The sequence below is a fragment of the Lissotriton helveticus genome, chromosome 11, assembly GCF_964261635.1.
Source record: "Lissotriton helveticus chromosome 11, aLisHel1.1, whole genome shotgun sequence".
NCBI classification, from domain to species: Eukaryota; Metazoa; Chordata; class Amphibia; order Caudata; family Salamandridae; genus Lissotriton; species Lissotriton helveticus.
Window position 1 is genome coordinate 1041731626 of NC_136072.1, and position 19358 is coordinate 1041750983.

The 19358-nt window shown below is 47.3% G+C and overlaps 1 protein-coding gene across 2 annotated transcripts in view; it reads left to right on the forward strand.

The window, feature by feature from the left end:
* ANAPC7 (anaphase promoting complex subunit 7) overlaps positions 1–19358 on the forward strand; it is a 250367-nt gene that overhangs the window by 118933 nt on the left and 112076 nt on the right. For both annotated transcript variants that reach the window (XM_078667494.1, XM_078667493.1), the window contains exons 2-3: positions 8563–8749; positions 13874–13993. In XM_078667494.1, coding sequence (XP_078523620.1) covers positions 8663–8749; positions 13874–13993 — 207 coding nt within the window. In that variant the 5' untranslated portion in view covers positions 8563–8662. The remainder of the gene's footprint in view (positions 1–8562; positions 8750–13873; positions 13994–19358) is intronic.

The following is a 19358-nucleotide window of genomic DNA, read 5'->3' on the forward strand; positions in this document are numbered from 1 at the left end:
CCTCAGTGTCCATTAAAACAATGCTACCACCTTTATCACCAGGTTTTATGGTGAGGGTGTCGCATTTCTCTAAACTTAGAAGGGCTTCTCTATTGTCTTTAACCATGTTATTGTTGTATGTTTTTAATTCTACACTCAAGAGATCCTCTATATCCTTCTCTACTGCCCTCTCAAACAGTTCTACATTTTTATGTACCATGTTACGGGCTGGTGTCCATACAGATTGGGGTTTCAGGCCGGATCTATTGTTATTTGCTCTAGGTTCTTTATTTGAAAAATAATATTTGTCTGATTTTCCTGAATAGGCTTTTCATATCTTTTTGGATATCATATGGATTTGGTCTAGCTGTCTGGGCAAAACCTAAATTTAGAACGTTCTCTTCATTTTTATTCAAGACTCTTTTAGATAGATTTATAATGGGTGCTTTATCTTGTTTCATTAGTTCCATTGTTTCTGGCTCCTTGTTTTCATATATGGGGGTCTGTATTGTTGAGCTGGTCGTTGGTAGTTCCCCCCCTCCCCCCTCTGCCCCTGTTGCTCTGATTCTGTCTCTGCTGTTGCTGCCCTAAATAAGGTCTCTGATCTCTGTGTTGTGCATGATTGGGCTCATTTCTATTTCTATTATCAGATCGATTTTCATCCTCTGATTCTGTGCTGGCATATGATGTGTCTGAGAAGCTCACGTTCTTCTTCATGCCCCGTGGTCGGTATGGGTACCACGTTCTCTTTTGATAACTAGTCTCCTGGATGGGCGTATCATAGTAGTCTTTATGTGTATAGGGGTATTCTATTTCTTTACTGTATCTTGCAACATCCTTTCTCAATTTGTTGGTTTTTTTGTTTATCAAGTACTCCCTGTACTCCATCTACATCCTCATTTATTTCTTTCAACTTTTGTTTCACCTCTTCTACCGCATTACTCATACTACTCTTTAGTTGGGCCTCCAATTGGTCCAGTTCCCTGCGTTCTATTAAGATAAAATCCTGTGCTGTCTCAATAATTAAAAGCATCCAATCCCTACTGCAGCGGTTAGCTATAAGGGTCCAGTGTTCAATAATTTTTTTATACTTAACAAACAGGCCTGGTTCGTTTTTCACCTGTAAGCCCTCTGGAATATTACCTTTTTTGCAGTATTCTATAAGGAATTCCGCATGTAATTCTGTTCTTGTTATTTTCTTTTTTGGATTCCAAGCGGTATTCCATTTTTCAGTATTGCTATCTGTCAGTACTGAAGTATTGATGCTTTTAGAGCTACCAATAATTTTAGTAAATTGGTCTTCTGTAAACCCGAATACTTTGATTGTATCCATCCTGCTGCAATCAGCAAAAAAAGCAAGAACTCTCCGGCTCACCAGTCGTGCAGTTACAGTAAAAAAGGAATGAGAGTAACCCTTAGACAACCCTAAGGGAACAGGGTAAAGAGCAAATAAAAACAAATTATTCCCTTGATTGTACCAACTTATCTAATCTTGATAGGTTTCTACCTTATTAGGGTGTGAGACTCTAAATCAGTAGGATTACACACACACAGTCATCCACCATACCGTTATAAGGATACTTGGCTAGAAGCAAAACCCCAAAAGGCACTTAGTCTTAGAGAGTGGAATACATAGCCAGAGAGAATCCTTTTCATCATTTTATTAATAAAAATAGGGTACAATGGCAAGCTCAATCCGCTACATAGAAATGCTAATGTTCAACAGTTCATACTTTCAATACATAACTAAGATTAGATCTAGCTTACTTTGTATTGCTATAACCCATACCCAAGATCAACATTCTATATGTATAAAACACTTCATATTCAACATTGTGCAAATTCATCAAATTAAAAAAAAATTACAGAAAAAATTCATAAAAACACGCGTTTCGGTGGATCCTGCTGTGCGCCCCACCTTCCTCAGGAAAAATTAAAAACAATCTGTTGAAACAAATTACAAAAAGGTAGACCAAAGTCACTACTAATTCTTTGCAGTGTATGAAACAAACAGTAAGCATGCTCATCCCTAACTCGTAACGTTATAGATCCTCTCCTTGGCTATACAATACATTAATTTCTGGTCATCTATACATATAAACCCCTCTACCTGTGCGCTTAGTTTGTTGGTCCCACTCCTCGTGCCAGTATCCTTTATTGTTCCTTATTATTGAGATGTCACTCACATCACATTACCCCTACAGTTTGTATATGGAGGGAGATCTTAATCCTCCATTCCACTACCCCGCTGTTTCTATATCATCAGGTGCCATATTCATACTCTACTAGCTGCTCACACACATTCATGAGTTGTATAGGCTTTTTTTCACACACCTTATTAAAAGCCGTAAGATATTCCGATTATCAATTGTTCTGGTCACTTCCCTAATTACCAGCTTCTTTTTATGCTGCTGGGAAAACCACAGGGCAAAAACAGGGGAGATTTCAATTACTAGTTATATTCTACCTTGTTTTTTAATAGGTATTGTCATCTGTATTTATTAACTTACTCTAAACAGGGCAATGCCTCCTTCGTGTTTACTGATGACCGTACTCAATTATTCTGAATCGGACAGGGTTCGGTGTCACCACGTAGGCAGTGCCTAGTGCTCCTACCTTGCATAATGCCTCTTTGGTCAATGTCACTCGATGGTGCTGATCTTCCTAATCCGCCGTTTTGCTACGATTTTTGCCACAATATTTGTTTCAATGTTGTTAATGGAAATTGGTCTATAAGACTCGCAAAGGTGCAAGGGAGCCCCAGTCTTGAGGAGCACTGCAAACTTCTGGTGGCTCCCAATCTGGTTTCTGCAGCAATCAGAGCACCGAGACCGCCCTGATCACAGCCACCGAAGACATCTGAATCATCCCTGACTGAGAAAAAATAGCAGCTCTGACCGTCCTCGACCTCTCGCATCTTCGACACTGTCTCCCACCGTATCCCACCACAAGCTGATCGCAAGACTACATCCCCCAAGGGGACGCACTCCGATGGATCACCTCCATTTTCACCGGAAGAAGACGGAGTATTTACCTCCGAACCCAAGATTATCGCCTGTGGCCAACATGGTCAGATTGTGCACTCTCAACATAATCTCCTACGCAGATGACACCCAACTCATCCTCTCACTCACCAATGACTCCACCACCACCAGGTCCAATTTCCACAGATGCATTACGAGCATCACTGACTGTCAGCAGAACAAGGACAAGATGGAAGTACTGATCTTCCACAACAACCTCAAGCCATGAAACGACTCCTGGTGGCCATCAGGCCTAAGACCCGCACCCAAACCCTCCAACCATGCCCGAAACCTTGCCATCATAGTTGAATACAAGCTCACCATGAAATCACAAATCAACGCGTCTCCTCTGCATTTTTTTCTCACTCTCTGCATGCTATGTAAGATTATCAAGGGGCTACCACTGCATACGCAACACACTGCGACACAGACTCATCACCAGCCGACTGGACTATGGCCGCACTCTACGTAGAAATCGCAGTGCACCTCCTACAAAGACTTCAAACCATACAGAACGCTGCAGCCAGACTCGTCCTCGACCCCCCCCCCCCCACCTTCCTGACAAACCCATATCACACTGCACCTCAGGCAAATCCACTGGCTCCCTGTACAGATGAGATGCCAATTCTGTAAAAATTCATAAAAACACGCGTTTCGGTGGATCCTGCTTGTGCGCCCCACCTTCCTCAGAAAAATTTAAAAACAATCTGTTGAAACTAATTACAAAAAGGTAGACCAAAGTCACTACTAATTCTTTGCAGTGTATGAAACAAACAGTAAGCATGCTCATCCCTAACTCGTAACGTTATAGATCCTCTCCTTGGCTATACAATACATTAATTTCTGGTCATCTATACATATAAACTCCTCTACCTGTGCGCTTAGTTTGTTGGTCCCACTCCTCGTGCCAGTATCCTTTATTGTTCCTTATTATTGAGATGTCACTCACATCACATTACCCCTACAGTTTGTATATGGAGGGAGATCTTAATCCTCCATTCCACTACCCCGCTGTTTCTATATCATCAGGTGCCATATTCATACTCGACTAGCTGCTCACACACATTTATGAGTTGTATAGGCTTTTTTTCACACACCTTATTAAAAGCCGTAAGATATTCCGATTATCAATTGTTCTGGTCACTTCCCTAATTACCAGCTTCTTTTTATGCTGCTGGGAAAACCACAGGGCAAAAACAGGGGAGATTTCAATTACTAGTTATATTCTACCTTGTTTTTTAATAGGTATTGTCATCTGTATTTATTAACTTACTCTAAACAGGGCAATGCCTCCTTCGTGTTTACTGATGACCGTACTCAATTATTCTGAATCGGACAGGGTTCGGTGTCACCACGTAGGCAGTGCCTAGTGCTCCTACCTTGCATAATGCCTCTTTGGTCAATGTCACTCGATGGTGCTGATCTTCCTAATCCGCCGTTTTGCTACGATTTTTGCCACAATATTTGTTTCAATGTTGTTAATGGAAATTGGTCTATAAGACTCGCAAAGGTGCAAGGGAGCCCCAGGCTTGAGGAGCACTGCAAACTTCTGGTGGCTCCCAATCTGGTTTCTGCAGCAATCAGAGCACCGAGACCGCCCTGATCACAGCCACCGAAGACATCTGAATCATCCCTGACTGAGGAAAAATAGCAGCTCTGACCGTCCTCGACCTCTCGCATCTTCGACACTGTCTCCCACCGTATCCCACCACAAGCTGATCGCAAGACTACATCCCCCAAGGGGACGCACTCCGATGGATCACCTCCATTTTCACCGGAAGAAGACGGAGTATTTACCTCCGAACCCAAGATTATCGCCTGTGGCCAACATGGTCAGATTGTGCACTCTCAACATAATCTCCTACGCAGATGACACCCAACTCATCCTCTCACTCACCAATGACTCCACCACCACCAGGTCCAATTTCCACAGATGCATTACGAGCATCACTGACTGTCAGCAGAACAAGGACAAGATGGAAGTACTGATCTTCCACAACAACCTCAAGCCATGAAACGACTCCTGGTGGCCATCAGGCCTAAGACCCGCACCCAAACCCTCCAACCATGCCCGAAACCTTGCCATCATAGTTGAATACAAGCTCACCATGAAATCACAAATCAACGCGTCTCCTCTGCATTTTTTCTCACTCTCTGCATGCTATGTAAGATTATCAAGGGGCTACCACTGCATACGCAACACACTGCGACACAGGCCCTCATCACCAGCCGACTGGACTATGGCCGCACTCTACGTAGAAATCGCAGTGCACCTCCTACAAAGACTTCAAACCATACAGAACGCTGCAGCCAGACTCGTCCTCGACCCCCCCACCTTCCTGACAAACCCATATCACACTGCACCTCAGGCAAATCCACTGGCTCCCTGTACAGATGAGATGCCAATTCAAGCTGCTGACCCACGCACACAAAGCTCTACACAACTTGGGGCCCACCTACCTTAACCAATGCCTGAACTTCCACCAGACTTGGAACAGCCTCTCCACTAAACTCGGGACCATCACCTCACTTTCAGGGTACCGAAGGACACTCGAGACCCGGATGTTCGAATGAACCCCCAGGACCGCCAAAGGCCCGGATACCCTATCAGATGATTAGTCATGCTTTACAAATCCTGATTGATTGACGAATGGTGGTCATATAGTAGATCATCCATGTCCTATATCTCTTGGTATTCAGCGAGAAGGTGTGTGGCTAACAACAAAGATCTTTTTTTTTTTTTTAAAGAACTCCAAGGGGATACCGTTAGGCCCGAGTGTATTCTCCAAAGACATTTTTGAGGTTTGTTGTAAAGGTTTGTGATATCTCTGCAGCTTGCAGGGCTGGTTGTCCAGCAACGTCCAAGACCATTTCTAGTATCTGCGTTGTTTTTCTAGCCAGTCATAATAGAAGTTTGCCCATTTTGTCCCCGCAATTGTATTATCTGTGTTTAAAAGGAGCGAAGCGTATCGTGTCTAGCAAGTAGGCGCAGAGGGCTTCCTTAGCTATCAGTACTGATTGCTATATAACATTGTTTGGGTCTTTGACCCATTGGGTCCATAGATTGCATAGCTGTTCCTCGAAGTCTAGTGCCTCGTCCCCCGGCCCTCACTCTGCACTCTGTCCATGCAGTAAGACATGGCTTCACCTCTGCTCTCGAAGGCTTCTAACAAGGTCATTCGTAAAGAGACTGATTCCAACTTGACTTCAAAGAACTCATTAATGCCCTCCCAAAGCAAGTCTGCAAAGCATGGTTTCTTGAGCCACGAGGCGTTCAACCTCCACATTCCCCCAGTAACCTCCCACATGATTCTGGAGTGTAGTTTCAATGCAGTAGTGATCTGAGCTTCCTCTAAGGAGAATACGGGTACCCAAAGTTGAGGCAGTCTAGCTAGCTGGCACACATATGTTGTAGTTCTAAACTGTGAGCAATGGGCGCTAGAGATTGTCTGGTGTGCTGGTCTCATTTGTCCCATTTATCTATCAACCCCAAAGAGGGGACCCGGTTTGATAAGTGCCTCCAACCAACAACAAATCTTTGGTGTGTGTCCAATGCTTGGGCCATAACGGAATGGGAAAGGCCATCCACCTATATCGTACCCTGGGGCACCTCTAGGAGCTCGGCAGATAGGGGTTTCAAAGTGGCCTCTTGCAGCCCATTTGAGCGTACCCCTTAACAAGCATCCAGTGTGTCCCTTCCAGTATACTATGAAGGACAATGTATCAGCTGAGTGGGTCCCCACATAACGTAAGGGACTTTAGAGGGAATGTTTTCTTTAATAATATGCACGTTCCTCTGGAGCCTCTAGCGAAACCAGCATGAACACTGAAGCGTACCCATGTTGGCTTGGGACATTGCACTGTTGTGTCCCTATGAGGTGGGTCTCCTGCAATCTAAAACAATCAGGCGCATTTGTTTTGCATACAGGAGAATCGCCTCTCATTTGATCTTGTCTAGTAAACCATTCACGTTCCATGATATTATGGTGCACCAATCCATGGGGACTTTTTAAATTTGGGACCAGGAGTAAAGGGAGCCCCTCCCATGTTGAAGTGTAAGTTACGCCTGGACATTATGCTAGGGGAGTTTGGCCCTGTAGGAGACCAGTGGGCCTGACAGCAGGGAAGCATGCAGAACACGCCCACCCCCGAGGAGTATGGGCAGCATCAGTGAATTGCGCTTATGCTACGTCACCAATGACTCTACTGGCCTCAAGAGTTCGAGTGAGTGCTTGATGTGTGCAGTCTACATGAAAGCAGGCAGAGACCTTTATCGCTGGAATAATGCTTAAAATCCATTGTTAGAGAATGTTAATTTGGGAGGGCTCCTCCTCTTTCCTCCTGGCACAGTGTAACACAGGAAAGTATTAGTGGAATCACACTCCTCAATTCAGCCTGGGCCTTTGTCCTCAGGATGGTGCATCAATGAAACAGGCCTGATGTGTTGAGGGTTACAAGCTCCATCATAATTGATGGGGAAGGGGTGGAGGAAAGGAACAGTACTGGCACTGCATTAGAAGGGTGCCTGATCCTCCCCTCCACTAATGAGACAGACTGCTGCTCAAGTCCTGAGGGGAAGGGGTGAGGCGGCATGAGCAAGTCGGAGCCTGTGGCAGACTGCTCTGGAAAATAATGGAAAGGGAGAAGGCATATTCAGATGCCCTCCTTCCTAATTGTGGGTGTGTGAGGGGTGCATGTACACAGTCTAGCAGCTCACCTTGGAACTTGTAGGGTTCATCTGTGTCTCTTCAATCCACTAAGTCTCTGGGTGGGACGATGAGCAGGGTTGCGCCTGTACTCAGGGTGTCTTATCGGGAGCCACATCCAGTGGCCACCTACCATGTCCTAGGGGTTGGGTGGGTGGGTGGGAGGTGTGGGCTCGCACTAGGCCTTGCTTCTTCCATGCGCAAGTCTGGTAGTCTAGCCTAGTTCTCCAGGCTGATGTCTCCTTCTGTCCAGTTAGGCACTCTCTGTTCAAGTTCTGCTCTGTTTCCTGTGGGTCAGGCCATGTGGTCCTGCCTCTCTCCTGCGTGTCTCGGGTCAGCAGACCGATGAAGCAGCTGCCTCAGACACCACCAACACGCTCTAAAATCCTCACTGGGCCCTCAAATTTCTGACCTAATTCATCTCCATATGTGACATGAATGCATTACAGTGAATTGAAGTTGCTATCCCCGAATTGTCTTACAAAAAGAGTTCTTGCTAGATGACCTCTAGCATCTGGAAAGGCACACAAGATTTACAAGAATTCATGGTACCGAATACATATTCAAGTAGTAGTTTGAAACATTTCCCTGTGTTCCAAATTCAGCACATTTGAAACGATTACATCTCAGAATATTTAACAAGTGTGATACATAGTTTGTCTGTGCATCTGCACAATACTGTCATGTAGTTGCTTTTGCCCTAAAACAATATAAATCTTGGTTCGAAGGCACCAGAACACCGAATTGCTATATTAAGAACTATTATAGTTTGATGGAAAATTGAAGATGCCTCTATAAACTAATCAGCATTTTTTTTATTGTTTACTGAATACCCTTTTACAATTTTATTTTAGTGAATTATTTTCTTCATCTCAAAAGTATCAACTTCTGGTGTACCATGCAGATTCCCTCTTTCACGATAAGGAATATAGAAGTGCTGTAAGCAAGTATACAATGGCTCTCCAACAGAAGAAAGCACTAAGTAAGACTTCCAAGGTTCGTCCCTCGACTGGAAGTGCAACCGCCACCCCAATAAGCCAGGTATTTATCATCAACCAGATTAGCTCCTTAATGTATCCTGTATTTTGAACTAGGCTTGAAATACTGTTTTGAGGCGGGACAACATTAACATGGGTGTAAGTAGAAAAAGACAACCCATTTCACCATAGACTTATGTAAACATCCACCTTGACATTTCTTGAATGTCATTTTATTTGAGATAGAAGAAATTTGTTTTGTCTCTTTTTTTGGTTGTTCTTGATTGTTGCTTCTAATTGTAAGAGTGTCACAATTCTTGTAATTTCTTTTCTTTTTTTTGTACACTTTTCTAGCTATCTGTTTCAGCCCTTTGACTGTGGTCTAGAGCTCAACGTTTTCAGAAGTTATGCATAACTGCTAAGCCTTCTCTGGATAATGTGCATTTTCAAGAAGGCTGTTTACTTTATTGTGTGTAATTAATCTAAGGGCACATTCTTTTCCTAAAAAAATATTTTGTTTTCCAAAGTGTCCGTTATTGTCCTTTGAGAGTTCCTAAAAACGAGGACAGTGTTGGTCCGTTGTTTTTTCTTTCTTTTCAACCATGTTCAGTTTATTTTGAGGTTAGCTTATGCTGTTCAACACAATTGCAGAAGAAAATGACACTGTCCGCAGCAGTAAATAATTACTTTTGAAGCAGCCTGTATATTATTAATTGTATAAAATCAAAAATATAACGCCCCGGGGGAGGAGCCTAGCTCGCGGACGTAATGGCCGCCTTTTAGCTCGGCTCCGTCGGCCCTCCGGCTAACTCCGACTATCCTGCCATATATCCTGCACTGCGACGCTACTTCCATACAGAATTCGAACTTTAAAAACCCACTCTTACTCACCGTCTGATCCGGAGGTCCCTGGGTGCTGTGGATCCGCGGCTGTGCCCTCGGTGAGATTGGGGCCTCCGGGCGCTCGAGACCGGGACCTCGCCTGCGGGACCTGCCCGGCGGAGAAGAGATTCCTGCGGACCCGACCGGCGGAGAAGAGATTGCCGGCCCCGGCCGCGAAAGTGAGCCACTGGTGGGAACCGTTGTGCGTGTGCCCCGGAGATCCTGAACCGGCCCGATGACTGGGCCGTGCGGCTGGAGGGGGACGAGCTGTGTTGGGGGCTGACCGTGTGAAGGGGTCCCTCCGCCTTTGTCCTGTCCGGCGGTCCTGGACCCCGCGCCTGGCTCTCGCCTGTGGGGCCTGCCGCTGTTCGGAGGAGATCCCCCCCCCCCCATCGGGCGCTCTCCCATCCTGTGCCGGTGAGGCCGTTATTGGGAGCCTCCTGGGGTCTGTAAAGTCCTACATTTGGGAACTGTTTGGGGGCCCACGGTGGAGTGTGGGGCGGCGAAACTCACAAGATGGCTGCCGACAACGTGGGGGGTACTCCGCTCTGCACCGATGCTCCTTGCCGGCCGGATTGTGCAGAGGCCTGGGTGTGTACTCGAGCGCCCACGCCCGGAGATGTCCTGGACGCCTTGATGTCATTGTACGCTGTCTTGGCCCCCGGTGCCTCTGCTGACCCCGTGCGGCTCGCCGCCATTTTGGGCCGCCGATCTATCCTGCACCCCTGTTGTCCTGATGTCGCCATTGCTTTGCCCCCTTCGGCTGCGCCAGGAGTTGCTGTTGTTGTTCTTCGGCCGCTTGATGGGCCGGTGACTATTGACCCTCTGCTTCCTCGTCGCCTGGATTTCGAGGACTTCCACACGCCGCGGAGATCTGCTCCTTCCCGGGTACCTGGGACTCATGGTGGGCCGCTGTTTGCTCCCGCTTCGTTGGATTCGAACTTTTGTTCTGGAGGGATACCTTTGTACTGTCGAACAGCGCACCTGGACTCCGGCTTGCCTTTGCTTGCCCTGTCGTTCCTGCTACAATTGACTTGCTTAATTGACTTTTTGTATTCCCTCCGTACGAAAGCTCTACCTGATTTATATCATTGCCGTGACTCTGGACTACGTTATGATTGTTTACTGGGTGGTCCGCTCCACATTATCCTTTATTGGGTTGGTTTCGTGATCAGGAAGGGTTGGGGGTGAGTTGCACGACATGATAGTTTGCTGGACTACCTGCCCGTCGCATTGATGTTTGTATTCCCGACACGGTGAAACGTTACGATCTCTCCCTCCTCCCCCTCCCTGTGGTTCTTGCTGTATGTGAAGGTGTAGTACTGATTTGATACTTATTCACTTGTTGGTCGGGGGAGGGTCGTGGCCGAATGTGTTTGCTCATATCCTCTGGCTCCTCCCTCACGATTTATTTTTGTTTTGTATTCCCTCTTCTTCTATTTTTGTCTTCTTCCTCTACTTTTCTTTCACTATATTTCGGGTTTCGGATTAGGGCGACAGGCACGCTGTTTGGAGGGTAGGCCGTAGCCTTCTGCAGGAGTGCGGGGTGGGACGGGTGGGTGGGGTCTTTCAGATGTTTTCTCTTGGTTCTATGGCCCTTTTCTATCCCTTTATATCGGTGCCGCTTCTGTCCTCGCTTCTCAGGCCTGGGTGGGTTGGGGTCTATTGCTATGCTACTTTTCCCGGTTTCGATGCTTCGTTGCGACTGCCATACCCTTCTTTTCGCCAGCTACCACTTTCTTCTGTACTATTAGCCGCGGGTTGCTTGGCCCGGGGTGGCGCCCATTTCGCACGGTCGTGTTTCTCTTTTATTTTCTTTATTTTGTTCTTCTCCCTTCCTTTCCCCCCCTTTTTTTTGTCCTTTTTTGGTTTCCTCTCCCTTGTTTCCTTCCTATTTTTCACCCCTTTCCCTTCTCTCTCCCCCCCTTTTTTCCCCTCCCCCCCCCCCTTTTTCCCAGGCTCGTATTGTGGGAAGTGGGCTGATTCGTACATTTTTTCGTTCCCCTTGCCTCCGTTAGCGTGTTATTGGGTGGGGGTCATTAGATCTTGGTAGCACTTGTATGCTTCTCTACTACATTTTGCGTCTGTTTTGTGCTACGGTCGTGTCATGCCCTTACATCCTCCTCCCCCCCCCCCACCCCTCCCTCCTCCTCTCGTTTTGGCATGGGTGTAATCCTGTTTTTGGGTTTTTCCGTATTTGTGAGTCAGCCATGAGCCTTGTCCCCTTATTATAAAATAGACCTCAATGATTATGATGTTGGGCCGTTATTGCTGCTTATCCCATTTCTAGCATTGTTCGATTATGTTTGCTTGCCTGCCACCTGGCCTTGTGTTGCCTATTTTGCCTCTTGATTGTCTCTGATTTGTGGCCGGCCGGATTGGTTGTAGGCCCGTACATGTTTATCCTAATGATGCAAATAAAGGTCTTTAAAAAAAAAATATATATATATATATAACGCCCCAACTAAAATTATTGAAGAGTATTTTAATGTAATTTTTTTTCCTTAACCCACTTAAAGACCGTATCTGTGTAAGACATATCTTGACCAGTGGATGACGAGCATTGGTAAATTATGCCTGTAAAACACCTGCAATCAAAAAAACGTGTGGCCATGCAAATTGTTATTTTCTTTCAAGATTTCTTGAAACATTAGGAGCTCCGTAGACTATGAACGACAAATCCCAAATATACTGCAAAAGATGGAAGAAATGCACGTCTAACGTGTTTGATAATTTCTTAATGCTAAAAAATGATAATTTCTTAATGCCAAAAAATGATTTGTCTCCACGTGTTTAGTCACAGTGGCTAAACTGTAGTAGGCCTGTTTGATCATATCATGTCCAGCAGGCTTTCCCGTCTGCGCCAGATGGGATAGATTTGACTTTGATCAGTACATTGCAATGTAGGTACCACAGTATTTCTCTTGTGAGTACCCTTCTCATATGAAGTCCATGAAGTTTATTTAGCTTTTTACCCATATACCCATTGGCCCAAATCTTGCAATCTTACTGCCTGTTCACACTGAGAAGGTACGACTAGTCCTATGGAATATCTCTGCACTTATATAAAATCTTAAAACATTTCTTTATGAAATGCTCAAAAGGGAGTGACCTTGACTTCAAGGCAAACTAATATACTCCTTGTCAGTGCCTTTTGTGAAGTACCCTCCCAAAAGATACATTGACATGCTTGAAGCAATCTAAGCATCTTTCAGCCAGACCATTACTGTAATGTTGGAGTCTGAGCTTCTTTTTTAAGCTAGCAATCTTAAATTTCTTAAATGTAACACCTTATGCGTTGTGAAGGCAATTAGTGGGGTTCCTTGTGATGTTGGTTTCTCAGGCATGTGTGTGCGCAAGAGCATCCCAGTACCCTCTTCCTCTCTGTAATGTGGTCTGTTCTTGAAGCTTGATCTTGCAGCAGAGTTGCAATTTTAAGATTTCCTATGATGGGAGAACTGGCTACATTGACTAAAACTTGTTTCAGTTTATTTAATTGTTTAAAGTGTTATGTTTTTTGTTTACATTAGATGATACTGGTTTCTATTGTTTATTTATTCTATCCTTTTGGGTATCCACAATGATGTGCCTCCGATTCTTTTTCATAGAGGATGTCGGGCACTTATGGGCGACTGTTAAACGACTGTCACCTCTCCTCATTTTTTATTGTATTGGTTGACTGAACTGTACTGATTAATGGAAGCAGATAGAAGGAGGTTCTCCGTTTAACCAATACAATTGTATTTTTTAAATATTGTTTTTCCATTTATTATAAAGAGACTGGATATTGAAAATTAAGGACAACCTTATCTTTCAAAATAAGGCTAGAGTTCTTCCACAGGGTGAGCAATATTTTTTTCTCATTCATCTCACATAACACAGCTCTTAGAAGCAGGTAAACAATTGGGGCAAGGCAAGGAGATTGAGAAGCTCTCATCCATGGGAGATTGTTGTAAATAATAATTGTTTATTTTTATATTCCTTAACTTTATGCATCTAAAATAAGTTGTTTGTTCAGGCTTTGACACAAATCATTAAGAATGATAATCGCAATAAATACATTATGCTGCTATTGGTTAATCATAGTTGAAAGATTTCTGCGAGCACTTAATCACATAGATCTGATGTTGCACACCTGATGTTGAGACACCTTCATTTTAGCACGATCTTCTGGTGTTTTTCTGATGCCTTCAACAATACATCCAATTTAATTTGCTACTCTTTTCTAACATGAACATACAGTGAATGGAATAACATCTGCTTTTGGCTGCATTGAAAACTGCTTCAACCTTCATTTGTCTTGCAGTGTTTGCCTTCCGAAATTGAAGTAAAATACAAAATGGCAGAATGTTACACCATGCTAAAGCAGGATAAAGATGCAATTGCGATACTTGATGGCATCCCCTCCAGGCAGAGAACTCCAAAGGTACGTAGTACTGAGACCTTGTACAGCTTTTTATTTCCTTTAAAGTTGATGCCACAGCTTATCTTCACAGTTTTTCCTTTTTTTATTGATTGGCAGCTTTAAAATTGCAATAATTAACTTCGATGGTGAGTTTGATTTTTTTTTTTCATAACAGATTTTATTTCGTTGAAATAGCATATAATCAGGTCACCGTCCCCTATGGATCAGGGGTCCAATGAACAAGCAGGTAATCAATAAACAACAGCAGTGCAATCAACATTTTCAAAGGAAAGGATCCCCACCAACTCCCCCCTCCCTACTCCCACCCTGGCCCTCCCCTCCCGGATCCCCCCCCCCCCGGCACAGTGTTCGTATGATTCAAAGTATTAGTTCTTGGAGTCGCAATCAGTGTGTTGGCCCCTTCACCCAGAATCAATCGGTAAGTGGTCCACATCGGAGTCCCGCTGCACTGGCGGTTCCAGCCAGAGCCCTCTATATTCAGCCCAGCGCTGCCATATTTTAAAGTGCTTTCGGGGGCACCCCCTGGCCTCAAAGACCGGACGTTCCAGCCCCATTGTAAAGTCCAACCCTCTCTTCCACACCTCCAGCACAGGAGCCCGGGGGTCTTTCCAGGCACGAGCCACATCCCGTTTGGCTACTGTAAGGCCCAGGAGTAGCAGATGGCGTTTGTAGATATTCCCTCCCACTTGTTCCATTACGTGAAGGAGACCCAGTTTAGGGGAGCGGGGGAGGTCCCAGCCCAGCACCTCAGACAGGCAGTCCCACACACCCGACCAGAACCGCGTCAGCCGCACACATGACCACACTGTATGTAAGAACGTTCCAACCGTGCTACCACATCTCAGACACTCAGGGGAAGCAATCAGGCCAGCTCGCCACAGCCGTTCTCTGGTGTAGTACGCACGATGCAAATATTTAAACTGAATAAATCTCAGTCGCACCGCAACAGCCGCCCCTCGTGGCGCCTCTAAGGCCTCCCTCCAGTCATCCTCGTCTAAGGCACCAATATCTTCCTCCCATGCCTTGCGTAGCTTATCTAGTGAGGCAGAGCAGTGCGTGACCAGAGTCTGATATATATTGGAGATTTTCTTGTCCCCCAGTTCCCCCATAAAGACCTTGGCTTCCACGGGACTAAATTCGGGCAGTTTGTCCAGTCCTAACAGCGAGGGGGACAGAGCGTGGCGGAATTGTAGGTATTTATAAAATTGGGTCTGCGGCATATCGTATTCATCCCGCAAAGCCTGAAACGATTTAAGGGTCGTGCCTTGCATAACGTGGCCCAGTGTCGAGATGCCTATGTCATCCCAGCCCCGGAACCCCTGGAGAGCCGCAAGTGCCGGCAGACGTCCATTGTGCCAAAGGGGCGTTTCTTGCGTCAAGACATTCCACCAACCCATGCGGCGAAGGGCTCCCCGCCACACTCGGAAAACCACTTGAGTAACAATTGGGAGTTTTTTCCGCTTGCCTGCCGAATAAAGGATGGTGTGGAGCGTGTCCGGGTCCATCAGGTATCGTTCAAGGGCATAGGCCGGGTCTCCCCGGTCTCCATACCACCAGTCATTTAGTATGAGAAGATGGGAAGCCTGGTAGTAAGATAGGATGTCCGAAGTCGCCAGACCCCCGCAATACGTGGAAAGGAAACAGGTGCGGAGCGCTACTCTGACCACCCCACCAGCCCAGAGAAACTGGCTCAGTGCAGAGTTTACTTGCCTAAACCAATGTGGTGCAATGGGGCATGGATGATTTTGTAGCTGGTACAAAAGGCGCGGGAGAGCCACCATCTTAAAAATGGCGGAGCGGCCATATATGTTTAGGGGCATCCTGGACCAGACCTTCATGTCTGACCGTACGCGATCCCAGACCGGCACCACATTACGGGTCCAGGCAACTCCCGGAACGTCCGTGAGAAAGACACCGAGGTATTTGATGCCACCTGCCGCCTCCTGTAGCGTCGACGCCCAGTGCCCAAGCCGTCCGCGCTGACCCAGTATCCACAGCGTGGATTTCCGTGTATTCAAGTGCAGGCCAGAGACCTCCCCAAATACTCGCATTATTTCCAGAACTCTGGGGCCAGATCTATCAATGTCCGTGAGGAAGAAGAGGACATCGTCCGCATACAGTGCAATACGATCAGACGGTCCCCGCACCCATTCGAGTCCCCGCATCTGCGCGTCAATTCTCACCCATGCCGCCAGCGGCTCCATGGCCAGGGCGAACAGGTACGGCGATAAAGGGCAACCCTGTCGGGTGCCCCGGCCTATGGGGAAGGGGGCCGAGGTCGCTCCCGCTATCCTCACCGAGGCCGTCAGGTCCGTGTATAGTAGGTGCAGATACGAGAGGAATCGAGGCCCAAAGTTCAGACGGGTCAGAAGCGCACGAAGATAGACCCAGCTAACTGAGTCGAAGGCTCTATCAATGTCAGCCAGGAGAAGCGCTGTCGGGATCCCGGCGGCTTTGGCTGCCTCTATCACCATCTGTGCGCGCCGGATATTGTGCCTAGTCGCCCTATGGGGCATAAAACCGGCCTGATCCGGGTGTACCAGGTCCGTAATATACGGGAGAAGGCGATTGGCTAGGGCTTTCGCCAGTATTTTCGCTTCAACGTTCAGGAGCGAGATCGGTCTGTATGACGCGTGCTGCTCCGGGGGTCTTCCCGGTTTACAGAAGACAACAATCTCGGCGTGGCGCCAGTCTGCCGGTAGGCGACCACGGTCTCTGGCCTCCTCCAGCGCCTGTCTATAGCGCGCACCCAGTTGAACATGAAATGTCTGAAGGAATTCACACGGGAACCCATTAGGCCCGGGAGCCTTACCAGTGTTCAGCTCCCCGAGTGCCGCGGTCAATTCGTCTAAGGACAGTGGGTGGTCCAGTAGGTCCCGGTCTTCATCTGAGAGGGCCCTTGGCGGGAGGTCAGCTAGGAATTTGTCCACCTCCGCCTCAGGGATTGTTTCTCGCGGGGCGTATTGGGCCTCATAGTATCGGGCGAAACTGGCCGCCAGTTCCACCGGGGCCGTCACAGGCTCTCCTGCCTCGTCGCGAAGTCCCGGTAGAGTCTGCGCATGGAAAGTCCCCTGACAGAGTCTGTATAGCATAGAGCTAGATTTGTCCCCCCACTGATCAATCCTACTCTGTGTAGCCAGCCACAGCTGGCGGGCCTCGTCCATTAGAAGAGAGTTGTATGTCTGCTGCATTAGTAGCAACCGCTCAACGGTATCCCCAGACCCTTCGGCAGTACTCTCTTCCTCAAGGTCTCGAACCCGCCGCGCAGTCTCCTCTATCTCACCCCTGCGGGCCTTGCGCGCCGCCGCGCACCAAGCGATGTCTACCCCCCGGAGCACGGGCTTCATGGCTTCCCAGAGGGTTATAGCGTCCATGTCGGGCTGATCGTTGCAGTCCCAGTACAGAGAAATGGCTTCGCGCAAGCGTGACCTGTAGTCGTCCTGGTGTAGCTGCCATGCAGACAAACGCCACCGAAATGGCTGTCGTGTCCTACCAAGAAGGACATCAACCGCGACCGGAGAGTGGTCCGACAAGCCACGCGGGAGTATTGATGAAGAAGCAACCCTTCCCATCCACCCATTAGGAACAAACAAGCAATCAAGTCTGGAGAAGGATTTGTGCACTGCTGAGATGTAGGTAAACTCTCGGCCATGGGGATGGTGGTACCGCCATGCATCAATCCACCCCATCCCTCGTACCATACCACTCAATTTAGTGGGAACATGGGAAATGGTCCCCCCATCTGATCTATATCTATCCTTGTGCCCATCCATGACATCATTCCAATCTCCGCCCACAATAGACATCACACTAGGTATATCAGCCCAGACATCAAACAGTTTCTCAATGAGTGCTTCTTGGAGCGGGGGTGGGGCATACACACTGCCAAAGACCATCGGCTCATCACCCACCATCCCTTTAATGAATATAAACCGTCCCTGCGCATCCACCCACTGCGTCTCATGAGTGTAATTCAGTCGATGGTGTATCAGAATCGCCACTCCCCGTGACCCCCCTCACAAAGCCCGCGTGGAACACTTGGTGGTAGTCATATCGTTGGAGGCTAAGCGTTTTATTGCCCTGGAGGTGAGTTTCCTGTAAGAATAGCACATCCGCCCTTTCTCTCTTCCCCAGCTGCAGTACTGCACCCCTCTTAATTTTGTCAAGCATCCCACGGACGTTCCAGCTCACCACTCGAAACCCCGCCCGTGTGGGGCTAGACTCCTGTGTACCACCTGCCATCAATAGGTGTATAGATCAAAGATCCGAGCCCTCGGGGCCATCCAAACACCAGCGCTGACAACCAACCTTGAAAGTGTACTGTGCCGAAAACAACCATCCCACCTCCCACCAACCTTCCTCTCCACTCCGTACCCAGATCCCCCGAACCCCCACCAACTCCCCAAACCCCACCACAACCCCAACGTTGTCCACCCCCCCTCCCCCCCACCCTATACCTCAGTAACATTGAAGTATCTGTCGCGGTAGAGACAGTCTTCAGCCTCCAACGGGAGACCCCCAACCGTCTATGCCAATGGATCCCCACCAACCACCCACCCAACTTCAACTAACCCGTAACCCGATTAACTACTGTTAGTCCTCGGGGTGGTGACCGCCCACTCATGGGCATCCCCCGACCCACTGCTCGCCCCACACCGCATTCTTGCAGTAAAGCGTGTGGCGGCGTCCATTAGAGAGCTTTAAGGCGTGAAGGATCGTCACGGGTCCGGAGCCGGGGCCTCCACCACCTCGTCACCCCCCGACTCGCCATCCGTGGGAGGTTGGGTCTTCCGAGAGCGCGCCCTCCAGTTGCTTCTGCTACGCGATCTCCTGGGAGTCCTCGAGGGTCTCGTCTCTGAGGAGGGCTCGGAGTTGCACCTCGGGGGAGTATGCACCTTCACTCTGACCGTCTCGTCTGTGAGTTTGATTTTAAAACTAGGAGATGATTAGTTTCTTAAATGATAGCTAGAATGTGTTGAAATAATTATCCAGTAGCTAGAACAAATATTTTTTTTAGGCCTGGCCGAACGGAGCAGCTATTTCCTTATCTTATGTGATCTGCCTAAAACAGCTTTCAGGAGTATTACAGAGACAGGCTTTGGCTCTGCCTACATTTTGATGTACAGGCGTATATGTTAGGATTTGACATCAGTTGTGTGCTTACACAGAAAAAGTCCTTAACCTCAAAGAGCTGTAATCATAAACCAAGTTGTCAGATCTTTTTGTCAGAGCGTGGCCTTTAGGTCAAACACATTTGACTGACTATAGTCTCCTAGATAATTTTATTATTATGGTGGTGTGTGTCTTTCTCTGGCAGCAGCATCGATAGTAGGAAAGTAGGCAGGAGGAATGTGGGTTGTTGCAG